This window comes from Rhinatrema bivittatum, chromosome 2, assembly GCF_901001135.1.
Source record: "Rhinatrema bivittatum chromosome 2, aRhiBiv1.1, whole genome shotgun sequence".
Classification (NCBI taxonomy): Eukaryota; Metazoa; Chordata; class Amphibia; order Gymnophiona; family Rhinatrematidae; genus Rhinatrema; species Rhinatrema bivittatum.
In genome coordinates, this window is record NC_042616.1 from 204609107 (window position 1) to 204627808 (window position 18702).

General features: G+C 44.5%; 1 protein-coding gene across 1 annotated transcript in view; it reads left to right on the forward strand.

The window, feature by feature from the left end:
* The first annotated feature begins 2393 nt into the window (after positions 1-2393).
* Positions 2394-18702, forward strand: part of ITGB8 (integrin subunit beta 8) — a 341438-nt gene continuing 325129 nt past the window's right edge. Inside the window, exon 1 of the mRNA XM_029589046.1 lies at positions 2394-3000. Within this exon, the coding sequence (XP_029444906.1) occupies positions 2922-3000 (79 nt within the window). The 5' untranslated portion in view covers positions 2394-2921. The remainder of the gene's footprint in view (positions 3001-18702) is intronic.

Below are 18702 nucleotides of genomic sequence, written 5' to 3' on the forward strand. Positions count from 1 at the left end.
ATTATTGGATGTTCTATTTGTCAATTGTTTTGAAATATTTATTCTTTTCATTAGTATTAACATTTCAAAAAAAAGTACTGCTATTCTGTTGGCAGTTGAAGGATATATGCTAAATTATAATTATTTTGTTGTAACACCAGGTGGAGTTTTAAAATACTTTGCAGGAGATGATTGTTTTTTTAATACACTTGTGTCTGGTCAAGTTTAAAAGTTGTGGGGTATTGTTTCCTGAGACACCTTTAAATATAACTGAATTGTTTCCATAAGTGTGTATATGGTTTAGTATTGGTAAGTGCTTAAAATATTTTAAGGTGTCACTCATGATACATGACAGATGTTTGCAGGCTATTTGTTTGTTGGGTACATCTAAGGCATTATTTATTAATAAGAGTACAACTAGTAGGGTTCAGACTTGTATGGCTACTATCCACCCATGTTAACTTTGGGCGCCTCCCCCCCCAAAAAAAAAAAACAGTTCTGGCTACGTCACTGGCTGCTGGACAGAGTGATGGAGGAGACGAGACTCCTGATAAGGGGCAGGGGTGGGTGGGGGAGAGGAGACTCCCGCTGCTGGGCAGGGGATGGGTGAGGGTGAAGGTGGGATGCAAGACAAGTAGTGAGTGGGGGAGAAAGAGGAAGATCTAGGGCAAGTGGTAGGGTGGTGGTGGTGGTGGGGGGGATGCAGGGCAAAGAGTGGGGGGGGGGAGAGGGACTCAGGGCACAGAGTGGATTAAGGGGATGCAGGCAAGGAGTGAGGGAGAAATAGGAGGATTCAAGGCATACAGTGGAGTGAGGTAGAGAGGCATACAGAAGAAGAGAGAGGGGGCGAATGCTAGATAGAAGGTGAGAGAAAGAAAGGTGCTTTGCTGAAGCTGACACCATCATAAGGACAGCTATGCCTTTGCTTTGCTGTGTCAGAGGAAGGAGATGGCGGGTAGGGGTGTAATTCTGTATATTCCATCTGGCTGCGCCGTGTGCTTGGAATAGTCTTCCTGAACTAGTGCGTCATGCTCCCTCTCTTGCCATGTTTAAAGACCCACCTTTTTGAAGCCACTTTTAAATCTTATGCCTGATTGTTTGCTTTTGGTCTTGACTAACTTTCTTTTTTTTCTTTTTAACAAAGTCACTTGTCCTGTATATTTGTCTTATTAGATTGTAAGCTCTATAGAGCAGGTACTGTCTTTTTGTATGTTTGTACAGTGCTGCGCTACAGAAATGTTAAGTAGTAGTAGTATATCTACTCAGGGTGCAAAAAAAGCTGGTCCCGGCTCTGTGAAGCAGGACAGAGGAAGACCCAGGATAGAAAGAGGGAAGAAGGGGAGAGGATGGCAGAAGGGAGAACCTGGAGAGAAAGAATGGATGGAGGAGGGAGAACTGGGAAGTACATAGAAAGGAAGGGGAGAGAGAATACTGGGAAAGAGAGCGTATTTACCCTAAAGTGGGCGCTGCCTCACATCCTCAGCACATACTTTGCTTCACCTAAACCCAGCCCCTGCCATGTTCCTCTCCTCCAGTATAACGCGGCGCCGCTTCATTTCTCCCGGGACTGGAACAGGAGAACAGCGCCGCCCAGAGGAGCAAAAGGCAATAGAGCACCAGCAGCAGCGGGGGAGGGGAAAGGATTTGGGGCGGACCGGACAATAATCCAAGCATCCAGCCCGAGCCGTTTTCATTACTGCTTTTGAATCTGAATGTCCACTTCTCTCAGTGGGGGTTTCAGCTAAAAGGCACCGCGTGAAAGTGATTCAGGGCTGATACAAAGTGAGGGCAGAGCCACACTGCTGAGTTATTGTTCCAGCAGTAAATAAGCTTCCAAACAAACAACAGAGGAATCATAGAAGCGTGTATCACCCATTAAGTCGCCCTGCTACAGTGCTCAATTGGAAAAAAAACAAACCATAACAGAAAGCCAGGCAGAGAAGGCTCTGTGCAAGACACCACCAGGAGCAGGGCAGGGAGGCAGCGAGCGGGCTGGTGACTTCATGCTCTACCAATGTCTTCCTTCCCGCCCACCCCTGCCTCAGCCATCGGGAGCGTGGATAGAGCCCAGTCTCCTAGCAACCAGCCGGCCCCGCTCGTGAGACTGAGTGATAGGCCGGGAGAGGGCAAGAACTTTTATTCCGGGACACTGTCAGAGCGCTGCTCACTATTTAAGCGCTTACCTGCATTTTATATATATATATATATATATATATATATATATATATATATATATATATATATATATATATATATATATATATATATATATATGTTTTTATTTCTTCAGCGAAATATAACGTTTACAGAAGCGTATTTTTTTTTAAGTTTCTTTCTGAGATTGTTTAACGTCTGCTTTTTTTTTTTTTTAATTTATGTTTTTTTGACTCTGGGATGCTGTTGGGAAAATGAAGCCTCCCTCTGCCCCTTTCTCGGTCTGGGAGCGCGAGACGCAGCGGCGGCCGGGCCAGCGTGCAACAGCCTCGGAATCTACCTGGCAGGAGCTCTCGCCGGCATCCCGCAGCCCTCGGACGCTGCTCTTCACTTGTTAGACTCGTCACCTTGGGGTTTTGTTTTTTTCCCCTCCCCCTTCCTCGCTAATGCACTCAGCACTGCCGCGTTAGACAAAAAAAAAAAAAAAAAAAAGACTAATCAGCAGCCGAGCCAGAAACAGACGGGTCTTTGTGAAGTGACCTCCAGCCTCCCCCGCGCCGGCAGGGCGGCGAGGAGAGGGGCGTGAGAGGGCGCTCTCTGCCCATGCCATGCCCGACTGCTGCCTGGCCCTGAGCGGAGGCGGGGCAGCGGCTCGCCCCCCGCGCCTCTTCCCTCGCCCCCTCGCCGACATGCAGCTGCTGCTACCTGCGGCCAGCCCCTGCCTCCGCTGCTGGGAGCACCTGTGAAGCCGAGCGCCCGGCCGGCCCGCCCGCCCGCAGCCCCGCGCCATGGGCTTCCCCCGCTGCCCTCTGCCCGGCCTGCGCGCGCTCTCCGTCTACTCCCTGCTTTTCGGACTTGGCCAGAGCGGTAAGTCGGCTTAGGGTGGGGATGAGGGTCGCTGCTCCGGGGAGGCGGGCTGAACACGCTTCAGAAGTGCAAGAGATGGCTGGGGAGAAAAAGAACTGCCTCCCCCCCCCCCCCCCCCCATATTTACTTTACATTTCTGTATCGCCTTTCTATTGTTAACTATCCTCTGAGACAGAAATTGTAAGAGCTTGTATTTGCGATGCAAAATCGACAGCGATGAGAATCCCAGTTGCGCTCTGAGGTGTAGCTTTCCTCAGTTAATGACTTGTTTCTTAACTGCGGCTGATTAATAATATTTCAAATATTACTATTGGGGAGCTGATAACGGTCCTAAGGGCGACAGGTTAATGGAAATGGGCTGTTTTAACTGTGGACCATTCATCCAATGGAGGGAGCTAGATGTTTTTGTTTGTGGGGGAGGTGTACCTCCAAGTCATACTGGATCCATGTTTTTAATCTGGCCCCTCAGCTCTCATTTTCCGTTTTCCTTCTGAATTTACTTTCTATCTATCTCCTTTCTGACTCATGTTATTTCTTTTTCTCCCTCACTTCACCTTCCCTGTTCATACTGTCCCATTTTTCTCTTTCACCTTTTTTTTTTCTCCCAATTTATCAACCCTCTTCTCGCTCATTCCATTCCTCACCCATCTCATGTCTCAGTTATCTTCATATCCCTCGCTTTACAACTTTCACAGCCCTGTATCTCAATCTCCTGTTACTAGCTGGTTCTGTGCTCTTGCTTATGATGTGGCTGGAAACAGAGGAAGTTTGTTTCATTTTTCACCCCACCCCCAGACACCTGGAAGCCAGGGGAGAGAAAGAAAATGCCACTATTGGACATAGTGGAGACTCCTGTATGACTGTGCCCTCCTCGCAGCCATTAGTAAACACCATACAGCATTCAGGGTTTAGGCACAGAATTTAAACAGCAGAACTCGCAACTCTGAGAAATTATGAAAGGGAAATGTATCCTTAACAATTCTATCACCCTCCCCATTTCAAGAAAAAAGATACAGATAATGTTTTTGATTAATCCAAATAGGAATGTTTTAACAAAAACGGTTTCACATTTTCTTCAGGGTTAGTCTTCTTTCAATTTATTTATTTATTCTTTCTCATTTTGTTATCTTTCATCTTCTTTATTATTATCTTTCTGTTTTTTTCCTCTCTCTGCTCAGCGGTACATACTACCCCCCCCCCCCCCCCCCCCCATAGTCTATCAAGTGAACAGTACTCAGCCTGGTGTATTCACCCTCTTGGCACCCTCATTTGGTTATTATTTTTTCCCCACTCATTCAACTTTTAAGCTTATTCTCAATGCCATTTTCTCTCTCTTTCTCTGCGATTTGGCAGTCGGGTCCCTCTTCTCTCACAGATTCAACAATTATATCGCCCCCTCCTCCCAATATATGTTAAGTGATCTTATCCCCTTCACTCACACTAGGCAATTAGATCCCTCTCTTTCACACTTATTCTCAGATGTCATTCTCCTCTTGCCCGGAAGAGGAGGAAAGGCCACTAACTGCTCCCCGTCCTCCTTTCTTGCTCTCCCTCTCCCATTCCCTCTTTGCTCTGTCCCTTCATTATGCTTTGCTCTCTCTCCTGCTCCTTTTTTTTTTGCAGTCTGCAAAATAAGGATCCTGACTGCAGCACTGATGGAGTGAGAGCTTCAGAGGGGATTGAGAGGTGAATGCTTCTCTTTCTGGATCTGCTGCTCTTGACTCCTGTAGCTTCTTTCCTCAGTATACTTATTGTCAGTGCAAGAATTAATAGGCCATAGGAGGTGAGAACAGCAGCTCCAGACAGAGAAGTGCTTTCTCTCTGTGCCTGTGGCAGCTCCAGCAATTCTGCAGAGGCTGTAGTGGTGCTTTTACATGACTTATAGCAGGGACCTGGAGAAGCTGAAAATTTTTTCAGACCCAAAGCAGAATCTCAGACCACAGTGGTTTTGTGTCAGCGTGGGAGATTTCCCAACTATGAAATCAGAAGAGAGGGAATTGCTACAGGGGACTGAAAATGTTTGGGAGGACGAGATAACAATTGAAGGGAGTCCCACGATCCTCATATATGGTCTTATTCTAGCTATGATTCATTGTTATTAATTGTAAAGAGAAAAAGTAGTGTGGATACTGTGGTAGTTCACTTGAATCTGCAGAAATAGAGTAAACAAACAAGTTATAGTTGATATATTTTTATTGGACTAACTCATTTCATCTATGACTAGCTTTCAAGAACTATGTTCCTTTCATTGGGTCAAAGGCAGGGCTGTCAGAAGGGATGGGTAAGACAGACGACTGCCCAGCTCGCCAGCCTGCCTTGGCAGGAAACATGGTGACAGAGCTTCATGCTACAGCAGCCATTCAGCCTCATCTCCCACGGCTGTACTATGAGAGGGGACCCCCAGCTGGCTTCATTATTGGAGGTCCCCCTTCCTTACAGCTGGCCAGAAGTTCCAGAAGGAGATCCTGTCTCCTTTCCATCAAGATCTGTCCCTGTGCCAGTTAGCCCAGTGACAGGCCTGGTCAGAGACAAAATAGCTTTCAAAAGCTAGTCAAAAATGTATTATTAGTCCTATAGAAAAGCATTGTTTAACCCTTCTTTCTTTGTAAGTTTTAACTAACACATTTAACTTTCCATAGAAGCTGAAAAGAGATTCAAGATGAAATGAAGTGGCAGTAGCACCCTGTAGTTTCTTTATTCTTGTTTGTTTGACTTTTTTTTAATGTAGTTTTGACATGGTTATAGTCTATTGAAGTGGTGTGAGGGTGTTCTGTTTTACCAACAGGACTATCAGAGGATTAGTAACTTGACACTTTCAGCTTTACCCCTCATTTTTTGGGTTGGAAGTTTAATTTAAAATCTGCTAAGCATTTGTGTGGCGTGCTGCAATAATGTTGGTTGCTGTTCTGACACAGATGTATCCAGCTGTAGTCACTAACTACTCCAAACAATGCCTTGAATTTCTTTTCAGTTACTAAAAACACCATGCTTAAGAACTGTAAATAAAAAGTAATGAAAACAATCTTGTTTTGAATTTTAAAACATCACTTAAAATATTACTTTCTAGAAACAATGATTTCTGTCTTCAGACATTTTTGTAGTTTAAGAAAGGTAAAGGGTTGGCAACTATCACAATCTTTCCGCAATCCGGTATTTAAGCTATTAGTTTACTCCACTGTTCTCCCCTCCCTCCCTTCTTGTTATGGAGTGATTTTAAAATTCTCCCCCCCCATTCTTTTATTGTTGATAAAAAGATCATACATTTAAGTATTTTATTTTTCCCGTCGATAGCAGGGCTGAATTAGCCATGCTGTCATGGGATCTGTCAATCAGGTTCGGGAGGCGGAGCTTGTCAAAGCAGAGATCAGAGCTTTGCTCTCTGCGGCTGCGCGTGTGTTCCCGCGCAGGAAAGTAACGGAATCTCCTCAGTCTGTTCTTTCCGTGCGTGGGATCGCACGCGGAGCTGTTCTTCTCCTCAGTGTTTAAAAAAAAAAAATTCAAAAAAATGTCAAAATCGGGGTTTAAACCCTGTAATTGCGGCAAAGTAATGTCAGTCACGGATGGCCACGACCGATGTTACTGATGCCTAGGACCAGATCACAATCGGGAAGATTGTGAATTTTGTTCGAGGATGTCACCCAGAGCACTGAAGCAACGGGCCTACAGGATTCAGGAACTTTTTGCTTCACCGGAGCCATCGGAGGTTCATTCGTCGCCTGGCCCTGCAATTTTACCGGCTCCCTCAAAAAAGAGGGCATCATCGTGGGATCCTCAATCCTCCAATTTTGGAGGTAAGGATATGGCAAGCTGGCAAAGGCCATCGGATTTTAAAAAATCCATAGAGCTAGAATCGCCGGCGCAGGACACACTGGCGCCAAAAATCTCGGCGCCTAAAACTTCTGTACCTAAGCCACCTTTTGCGCATAAAACAGTGTTGGCGCATAACACTTCTGCGCCTGAGCAAGTATCGGCGCACAACACTTCTACGCGTATGGCGCCGAAGACACTTGTGCACACGGTGTCAAAGGACCGTGCGCGCACGGCGCAGAAGATTTCTGCGCGCAGGGCACCTAAGACATCAGAACGCAAGGCGCCGAAGATGTCTGTGCGCACGACCAAGAAAAACTCTGCGTGCACGGCGCCGTCCACATCTGCGCGCACGGTGCCGACACCACATGTGCGCACGGCGCAGATACTACCTCCGCGTCCGGAGCCAAACATATCTGTGCGCACGGCGCCGGAGACATCGGCGCCGATAACTCTTGCGCGCACGGAAACAAAAAGATATGCTCGCAAGTCTAGATCCGCGCACAAGACACATGAGCACCCATCTCATGTACTACATCATAAGTTGAAACGACGACGTGGACCCTCACAAATGTCTTCTTCCTCCTCTCCATCAATGACTCCACCTCGTTTGGGTACTTCCCTTTCTTCGAGAGCTACTTCGACAGAGTTTACAATAAAACGTAGAAAGCGATCACCGTCTTCACGTAGAAGTCCTACAGACTCATCGTCACACTATTATCATAAGCACTCACGACATTCCCACCACAAAAAGTCGGAAAAGAGAAGTGCAACATGGGAAGTAAGCCCTTCGACTTCTAAATCATCTCATGTACCAACTTCAAATACCTTCTCCCACAGAGAGTTAATACAAGTTGCTTCCTCTAACGCTTCTATAGCTTCAGAGGATTCGATGGACATAATATGCGAAAAAACAAAACAAAACAGAGAGACCATAAAATATCCAGTACTTTACCTCAGAACACTCCAATGCAACCTAAAGCATGTGAGTCACAAGAATTAGATGATCGTACAATAATGCCCCCTCATACAAAAGAGGCATTTTATCAATTGTCTCAATCCTTAGCAGGATTTTATGAAACTCTTCAGTCATCATTCAAAATGACTAATATTGCCTCTGTCAGTTCTCCCGAACATAAAACACAGACTAATAGAGAACCGTCGGTGGAACCTCAAACATCTCCCATAACAAACCGACCAACTTCACCAAATTATAAACAGGATACTTCTTTTGATTCTCCTTCACCACCAACATCCCCATCATCATCTATGGGATTCCCATCGGATCCACAGGAACAACCTCAGGAGCCGTATTCTCCTCCAGAAGATCTTACATACCCAAAATTTCTAGAAAAATTGGGTACAATACTGCATCTAGAGGTCCAAAAAGAAACAGACCCTAGGTCAGAAACACTTGGTCTCCTAAAGATTTTCAATACTCCAGGAGAACCAACATCTCTTCCACCACAAGAACTCCTGCATTCAGTCTTACAGAAGTCCTGGGAAACACCTTACGCAATCTCAGCGGTATCCAGGAAGACGGACATAAAATTCCATATGAGGAAAACATCACTGTACTCTATACCACAATTACCTCATGCTTCAATTGTAGTAGAGTTGGCGATGCAAAGATTTAAGAAAACAAAGTCGCATTCCTCATACCCACCAGGCAAAGACAACAAATATTTAGATGAGTTTGGCAGGAAAATATACCATAACTCAATGTTGAATGCCCGAAATATGCACCATCAATTCTACATGGTACAATACCTATATGAGTGCATACAAGCTATAAAAGGTATGCTTGCCTCGACTGCGGATCAAATACCTCCACCTCTTCATGACATGGAGGAGTGCTCTCGACACCTTTTGAGATCAATCTATGAAGCATATGAAACATCTTCCAGGGCATCTGCATCAGCCGTTGCAGCCCAGCTCAAGTTCGATACGTGAAGATTTACACGAGAAACTAACAAACCTTCCATGTACAGGGGATAACCTGTTCGGAGAACGATTCCAGGACACAGGGGGCAAATTGAAGGAGGAGGCTCTAGCAATACAATCATTAACATCACATCCTCACTATTCGACCACATGTCGTTATAGTGGCTCTACTCGCCGGCAATTGTATGCCAGGAGACCCTACAGATCTTACCAGTCCTTTCGTACACAGCCTTACCCTGCTTACCAACGTCCTCCTCCACAACAGAATACCTCAAACCAACGTAGAGGTAAACCACGTAACCAGAGACAGCAGGCACAGCAGCCGGCTACTGCAGTGAAATCGACTCCCATCTTTTTAGTTACCCAGCCACCACCACAACATCAAGCACCACCCGGCAGGATTCATTCTTGCCTGGCAGCCTAGACACAGCTCTAACTAACCAACTACCTATACATTCCTATGACATTTTTTCAATCCCCAGACTTAAAAAAAGAGATGCGGCGGTCTTCTATTAGCTGCAAAAAAAGAGCTAAGAATTACCCTCCAACAATCAAATTCAACACCAACTCTTGAATTCTCCGTATTCAAATCTAATCATCTTCAAATCTGTCTAATTTACGCCCCTCCGGGGTTCCTAGAATCAGACCCGTCTCCACTAATTGAACACATTGCGAAATATATCAACACAGATGCCCCCGCTAATATTTTGGGAGACTTCAACCTCCATGTTGATAAGACTCCTCAATCTTCCAACTGTGAAACATTTCTCTCTACGCTTAGTTACATGGGATTCAAACAAATCATTAACAGCCCCACTCATAAAGCAGGACACACATTGAACCTAATCTTCTTAAATGAAGGCCTCACTTTATCCTCCACACCTATATGCTTACCGGTCCCTTGGTCCGATCACAGGATGATCACTACAGTCCTGGAGATCAACAAGTTTTCACCCCAATCTTTCCCTAAAACAACTGTCCAGTTCAGGAAACCGTGTAACATGGACAACCTCAGCTCCCATCTATCCAAAGAATTAGTCCACCTGGACCTTTCAGATGCAGTCGCGGCCACCTCCTCCTGGTTCAACATCACTAAGAATGTAGCTGATCAAACTTGCTCCATAACTACCAAAGTTCTACACCCTAACTCAGATAACAGGAAACCTTGGTTCACTCCAGAACTGAAAACTCTCAAGCAAGAACTAAGAAGCAGAGAAAAACAGATGGCAATAAAACCCTTCCTCAACGACAGGCTGCTTATAAATCCCTCATGCACTGTTACAAGATCTCTATCCTCCGAACAAAGAGAGATTTCTTCGCTCAGAAAATCCATCATTTCATCTTTGACTCCAAAGCACTGTTTTCATAAGTCTGGGCCCTCACCAAACCATCTCCACCAACTATTCTGGATGACCTAGCATTTAGTAAAGCCTCAGAGCTTGCTACTTACTTTGACAAAAAAATCACCAATCTGATATCCCCGCTTATCGCTAACAATGGGCAGCCCCCTCCCCCTTACACCGCCACTTTACAACAAAACACAAGTCTCAAATCTTTTGAGCCCACTTCATCCCTAGAGATAGAAACCATGCTCAAGAAGTACAAACCTTTTTCTCACCCATCGGACTCGATTCCATCAAATCTACTCATCTCCATCCCTAAAACCATTGCCAAGCCCATTGCTGAAATCATAAACTGCCCTTTATCATAAGGTCTAGTAGCAGACACTCTAAAGCTTGCCATTCTTAAACCTCTGTTGAAAAAACCTAATTTGTCATCTGCTGACCCTGCTAACTTCTGCCCTATAGCCAACCTCCTGTTCATTGCTAAACTCTTGGAAAAAATCGTCAATAAGCAACTCTCAGAATATCTTGAAGAAAACAAAATCCTAGCCCCGGCTCATTTTGGTTTCCGCAAGTCTTTAAATACTGAATCCCTTTTTAATTTCACTCTCAGACACCATCCTCCTGAGCCTGGGAAAAAAAAACCTTATCTTCTCACCCTCCTTGATTTATCCGCCGCCTTCGACACCGTGAACCATTCATTTCTCGTAGATCGTCTAGCAGACATAGGCATCAAGGGTACTGCTCTTAGCTGGTTCAAGTCATTCCTTAACAACAGGTTATACAAGGTCAAAATCAACAATAAAGAATCACACCCTGTCAGGTCCACCCTGGGAGTCCCTCAAGGTTCCTCTCTATCCCCAACTCTCTTCAACATTTACCTTCTCCCGCTCTGCCAGTTACTTACAAATCTAAAGTTAACTCACTACATATATGCTGACAACATGCAAATACTTATCCTGATTACGGAGTCCTTCCCCAAAACCCTCTGTTTCTGGAATAGCTGCCTTCAGTCAATCAACCACCTCCTCACCAGCCTCAACTTAGTCCTTAACACCAATAAGACAGAACTCCTCTTCATTTCCCAGGACGACAACAATGTGGTAACTAACAATCCTCTCACTTCTCAATCAAATTTCTCCTCCCAAGTGAGAGACTTGGAGTCATCCTGGACAACCACCTAAACCTAAAGAAATTTGTTAATAACACCACAAAGGATTGCTTTTTCAAATTACAAGTCCTAAAAAGGCTGAGACCCCTCCTCCACTTTCAAGACTACCGCACAGTTCTTCAATCCATTATTTTCTCAAAAATAGACTACTGCAACTCTCTTCTTCTCAGACTCCCAGCAAACACCATCAAACCCTTGCAGATGTTGCAGAACGCTACGGCTAGGATTCTGACCAAGACCAACAAAAGAGAGCACATTACACCCATCTTGCGGAACCTTCATTGGCTACCAATCAAATTCAGAATTTTGTACAAAGTCCTCACGATAATACACAAAGCCATGCACAATCTCACTCCGCTTGATCTAAACATCCCTCTTCGTCTCCACAAGCCCTCTAGACCTGTTAGATCTGCTTACAGAGACACTCTTTACGCCCCCCCCCCCCCCCCCCCCCGGGCAAATCCTCTTTAAGGAAACGTGCTCTATCCACAGCTGGTCCTCCGCAATGGAATGCTCTCCCTCCGGATCTCCAGCAAGAACCATGCCCGATAACCTTCAAAAAAAAGCTCAAAACATGGTTATTCCGTCAAGCTTTTCCCTAATTCAGATGAATCGTCTCTCTCTCTCACAACTGGACTAGCTTAGTCATTCAATCTCTTCGTACTCTGATCTAGGCATACCCCTTGCTGACAGGATATGCTTCTTTTTATCCCTCATGTTATCAAATTTGTCGTCATCATTGGGCTTAATGTCTCCACCCATTCCCTCCCCCCTTTATTTTACCTATTTGGCCCTATATCCAGTTTCAATTGTTTTGTTCCTTTTGGCTTCTTATTCTAGCAGAGTTTAATTTAATTTATTGGAATTGTTTTTGTTTTTGTGCGTTTTGGCATTATGCTCGCAGGAAGAGTGAGGCTTCACTTACTTGCAGTGTTATTTATATCTCCTATATTTAACTTACTAGATCCCAGTTCCATGTATCCCTTGTTCGATGTAATGCATTTTATTTATGCTATTTACGTTTCGCTGTAAACCGATGTGATATATAATTTTTGTACATGAATGTTGGTATATAAAAGTTCCAAATAAATAAATAAAATAAATAACATCCGATCAATGGGTTTTGGAGATAGTACGTCACAGTTACCAACTCCAATTTATCACAAAACCCATATTACCTCATCTTTCCGCTCTCAAGATTCAAAGCTTTCAACCACAATTGAGGGAGGAAATTGCTTTGCTTCGCAAACAAGTGATACGACAAATATCCCCAGAGACCCAATCAGAAGGATTTTATTCCCCATACTTCCTCATACCCAAGAAATCGGGTGGACTTCGTCTCATCCTAGACCTAAGGGAATTGAACAAATTTCTTACCAAAGAGAAATTCAAAATGGTATCGATGAAATCAATCCTTCCTCTGATTCAAACCAACGATTGGCTGTGTTCCATCGACCGAAGGATGCTTACACACACATCCCAATCCATCCATTCTTGTGGCGTTACCTATGCTTTTGCTACAGACATCAACACTACCAGTACAAAGTTCTCCCCTTTGGACTATCGGCTGCACCCAGGGTTTTCACCAAATGCATGGTAGTGGTGGTGGCTCATCTCAGACAACAGGGTATAACCATCTTTCCATATCTGGACGATTGGCTCATAATTGCCTAAACTCCAAATATCTTGCTAGATCACTTCCATCGGGTGATACAATGCTTACAGGAATTAGGATTAGTGATCAATTTTCAGAAATCACATCTACAACCAACACAACAGTTACAGTTCATAGGAGCTTGCCTGGACACTACTTGCAAGAGGGAATACCTACCAAACGACAGAATATCACAATTCCGTCACCTTCTACATACCTTGAACCATACTCAGAGACCTTCCGCGAGACAGGTTTTAGTAGTCCTAGGCCACTTGGCGGTGGCGGTTTTCACGGTTCCAAACACCAGGCTACACATGAGACGCCTGCAATGGGGACTAAAACGCCAATGGAAACAACACTCACAACCATTAACACAGAAGTTATCATTAACCGCCGAAATGAAAAAATATATAACATGGTGGCTCCTAAACTCCACCCTGTCCAAGGGAGCATTGTTCAGTTCCCCTCCTCACAACGCAGTCTTAACCATAGATGCGTCTTGCAGGGGATGGGGTGCACACCTTGAGATTTATGAAACACAAGGGTTATGGATAATCTCGGAACAAAACCTACAAATAAATTTATTGGAACTCGGAGCGATTCGGAATGCATTACAAATGTTCCAAGACTACCTGAAAGGACGCAGGGTCATGATCTATACGGACAATCAAGTGGCGATGTTTTACATCGACAAACAAGGAGGGTCCGGTTCATGGTCCCTCTGCAAGGAGACCCTGATAATCTTCGAACACGCTCACAGGAATTGCATACATGTGCAAGCAACTTACCTACCAGGAGTGGCAAATACAAGAGCGGACAGGCTAAGCCGCATCTTTCATCCTCACAAATGGACACTCAATGCAGAAATAGCCGAAAACATATTCATGCAGTGGGGGACGCCTTCGATAGATCTCTTTGCAATGGAGATCAATGCTCAAGTTCCCAAATTCTGCTCGATAAGACCAAGCCAATTCAGGATCGCTCAAGATGCCTTCCTCCGCCCGTGGACGACAGGCCTCCTGTACGCCTTTCCTCCCATATCACTCATAACAAGGACAATTCAAAAGTGCATAGCAGACAAAGCTCAACTGATACTCATCGCCCCGGCCTGGCCGAGGCAACCATGGTACAGTTTCCTTCTCCGACTATCCATCATGGATCCAATTCGTTTACCGAATCGCCAAGATCTTCTCTGCCAAGATCAAGGAACACTTCTACACCCGCTACACTCATCTCTCCATTTGACAGCGTGGAGATTGAAAGGCTCCTTTTAACAGAACAAGGAGTTTCCACTTCAGCACAATTAATTTTGTTAGAATCCAGGAAACTCTCAACGAGGAAAAATTATAGCTATAAATGGAAACATTACTCGACCTGGTGCACTTCCAAAGGTGTACCACCACTGGACTGTTCACCCGAGTTGCTCATTGATTATCTTCATACACTATATGCAGCTGGTCTGGCAACATCATCCATCAGAGTTCATCTCAGTGCCATAGGGGCATATCATAGGTCAGTTAACAATATTCCTATATCCAATCACCCCTTACTCTCTCGTTTCATTAAGGGGTTAACTCACCTTCGGCCTCCCATCTCTAAGCCTCCAGTTCCATGGAACCTCAACATAGTTCTGGAACAGCTCATGCTTTTCCCGTTTGAACCCATGGACTCGGCACATATTAAATACCTCACATGGAAAGTTGTATTCCTGGTTGCAGTAACATCGGCACGAAGAGTCAGTGAATTACAGGCCTTGATCCATTATTCTCCATATTTGCAGTTTCATCACCAAAAGGCAGTTCTCCAAACTCACCCATCCTTCCTACCAAAAGTGGTCTCTCAATTCCATCTCAATCAGACCATGGAATTACCCACCTTTTTCCCTAAACCTCATACAAATGATAGGGCAAAACTACTGCACACACTAGATTGTAAAAGAGCTTTAGCATACTACAAAGAGAGGACAAACTCGGACTCCCGTGTTTCTCAACTCTTTGTCTCCTTTGACCCAAAGGCACCTGGATTATCAGTGGCTAAACACACAATCTCCAGCTGGATAGCGCAGTGCATCAAATTCTGTTACGATAAACAGAAACTACAACTACATTCAGAGCCTAAAGCTCACCAAGTCAGAGCAGTGGCAGCCTCATTAGCACACCTAAAGAATGTGCAACCCATAGACATTTGCAAGGCAGCTACATGGTCATCGCTCCATACCTTCACATCTCATTACTGCCTTGATCAACAAGCAGCCACTGATGCGAAGATAGCGCAAGCACTCCTGCAATCTCTATCCTCCTGTCCACGGTGACTGCCACACTGTTAATGATCACGTACAAACATATATATCACAAACAACGTGATCGGGAGCTTGGGACTCCCATGACAGCATGGCTAATTCAGCCCTGCTATCGACCGGCAAAAGCAAGTTTGCTTACCGTAAACAGTGTTTCCGTAGATAGCAGGATGAATTAGCCATGCTGACCCACCCTCCTCCCTGGCAGTCACCAAGTCTTCGACTACACTACAGCTTAATCACAGACTGAGGAGATTCTGTTACTTTCCTGCGCGGGAACATGCGCAGCCGCAGAGAGCAAAGCTCTGATTTCTGCTTTGACAAGCTCCGCCTCCCGGACCTGACTGACAGATCCCATGACAGCATGGCTAATTCATCCTGCTATCTACGGAAACACCGTTTATGGTAAGCAAACTTACTTTTCTCTTCCATTTACTCTTCTCCTGTTTTGTTAAACTGATAAAGAATTAGACAAGTTCTAAGTGGATTCTGATGAGGGAAATTTTTATCAGGTTCATGATCTGCTCAAAAGAGCTCATCTTAAGCAGATGCAATTGTTCATAGTGTTTATTACTACTTTCTCTAGAAATGCAGGTATTTTTTTGTTCTTTTAGCTTTGCTAGTTTCTTAAGCATGGCTACATCTTATTTTACAACAGATGATAACTAAAAGATGAGCAGCACCCTTTTTTCGCATAGCAAATGCCAATCTATGCTTTTTTAATTTTCTGAATAATTATTACCTGGTTAGTAAAGGATCCAGTCTATTAATTGCTCTAGGAAACGTAATTTCCATATGTAAAATTAAAGTTTCTTAGCATTTGGATAGGTGGATCGATGACCAGTGGGTTATGCATCTCTAGCAGCAGATGTCACGGTATATTCACCTCTACACTGACATCAGCCCACCAGTATTCTCCGTCTCCAGCAGATGGTGGATGTGCATCTTCCTATTGGGGATTGCGTTAAAAATTTTTTATAGAAGGAGAAAAGGAGAAAAGAAGAAAGAAGTTTATTGCCTCGCTCTCCTGTGGTGATACCTTATGGTCCCTCCCTCAGTCGAGTTTCCTGAGGTGATATCTTCAGATCCTTACCTCAGATGAATGCCTTGGTCCGATAGCTGGTTTCTGCTGGTGTGGACTTTATTTATTTATTTGTATAACTTTTCTATACCGTTATACAGAAAAACAAGTTTCTGTCTCCACAGTTTACATGCTAATATAAATAAAATGTTGAATTAGAATAAAAAATTACATAAAACCATCCAATAAAATAAAAATACAACTAAAAGGTATCCAAGTTCATTACTTAAAAAGAAACGGTAAACGCAAAGACTTATAAGACTCTTATAAGCTGAAAGGCAAGTGGATGCAGGAAACTGAGCATGGGCTGAGCTCAGGTAAAGAGTAATTAAAAAAAAAAAAAAAAAAAAAAGAGGTAAGGGGGGAGTTGATTTTAGGGATTCCTCTCCCTTCTGGTCTCCGGGCGCCGATCCGATGTCCATTTCGCCTCCGAGGGACTCAGGCAGCCTGGCGGGTTGAGCAGCCTTCTGGGCTAGTTCCCTCTCTCAGTCTTAGATTGTTCGCCTTGTGATAGGCCATGGCGGCAATCACATGCTTTTTCTCTGCACCTAAGGCTGTCCTCTTCAGGTACGTCAGTTTGCATTTACATGCTCGGCTGTGCGCCTCGCTGGGCACTAAGTTGGGTACATAGGGGCCTCTACCTGGGCGTTCAGTTGTGCACGGAAAGGCACCTAGGTCGACGCTCAGTGGTGCGCTTAAGGGGGCCTAGGTGGGCACTCAAGTTGTGCGTCTACCTGAATAATGCATTAGACACCTAATTTTTGAGCGCCTATTTTTTTAGCGTTTAATTTTTTACAAGCGCCTATTGCAAGCACAGCTGGGTGCACAGTTCTCCAACACCTTTGTGAAGCATATTGATGAATGACTATGGCGCCGATAGGAAAAAAGCCTAAGCGCCTTACCCTTTGTTCTGCTTGCCATATTTGGGTATCTCAGCCTTGCGTCCCCTCTCACTTGTGTCAGCACTGTTTGGAGGCTCAGGGAAACTTTTCTCCATCTGATTTTGCTAAGCCTGGTCCTTCCCAGCATGATGCTGGAATGGAAAAAGAGTTGCCAGTGGTTTCGCCTGGAATTGGGGCTCCCCTAACTGGTTTGTCAGTGAGGGAAGGTAGTTCAGTGGGCGCAGGACTGACACCCTCTGGTTTTGCTTGGGTTGAATTTTTTCAAGGGCTGCAGTCCTTTCCTCAGGTGTAGTTGTTGGCCCTGGCCAATCTTAACAGATCAGGATCGCAGGCTGCGGATTCCCGCGAGCCCGGTGCTGTGAGTAAGCATCGAAGTACATTTATTTATTTTATTTATTTAGTAATTTTTATATACCGACATTAGAAAGGCACATCATGCCGGTTCACATATTAACAAAAGTGAAGAAAATACATTTTAATGGGGGAAAGGGAAAAGGGTTGAAGAGAATAACTAAGGCAGAGGCAAGAAAATATAGGAATGTAAACATAGGTTAAATAGGTTCAACAACATAGGTTAAGTAGGTTCAACAACAACTGAGAAACTACATCTAGACCCTCTGCGGGTCATGCCGATAGGGACCCAGATGGCACGGATGATGAAGCTGATCCTTACTCCCTGGAGGATGGGAAAATTCCTATGGAGTTGGAGCCATATAGAACTATGTTGCATTTCTTTCATAGAGATGAGTTACCGCTCTGATTTCTCTGACATTGAAGATGATGGGGGTACCAGGGGCTGATTCAAATGACTGAGCCAAAGAAAGATCACATTTTGATTTCTTTGTGCAAAGCCTCATGTTTCTTCCCTATTATGGAGGCTATTCAAGAATTGATTGATCTTGAATGGAGCACTCCAATAGCTAATTTTAAAGGGGAACGAACCTGGGAAGGGCTGTACCTCCTGGATCCGGCTGCGAGAGAGCAGTTGCGTTTTCTGAAAGTGGATAGACTTGTGTGTGTCTTCACCAAGCAGATGACTATTCCCTTAGAAGGGGAGCGGCATTGAAGGATACTCAACATAGAAGAACTGAGGCCATCCTTAAGCAGGCCTTTGAAGTGATGGCAATTAATTTGCAGATAACGTTTTGTGCTCCCTGGTGGCTCGATCTTGTTTACTTCTCTCTCAGGAAGTCAATGAATCTGTTGTGAATTCCAGGACAGAGATGGAACTGGCAGACGCCTTTTTGGCAGATGTGAGCTGCGATCTGGTCCTTACTTCGGCTAGAGGAGTGGCTTCGGTAAGAGCAACCAGGCGTCAGCTATAGCTCAGGAATTGGTCAGTTGATACAATTTCAAAGTCTAATTTTACAAAATTGCCCTTTAAAGGACCACTCTTGTTTGGGAGTGAGTTGAAAAAAATGGCCAATAAGTGAGGTGAGACCCAGGTTCCTCGGTTGCTAGGGGATAAGAAACAGATGCCATGCTCCTTTGACATGAGAGGTCA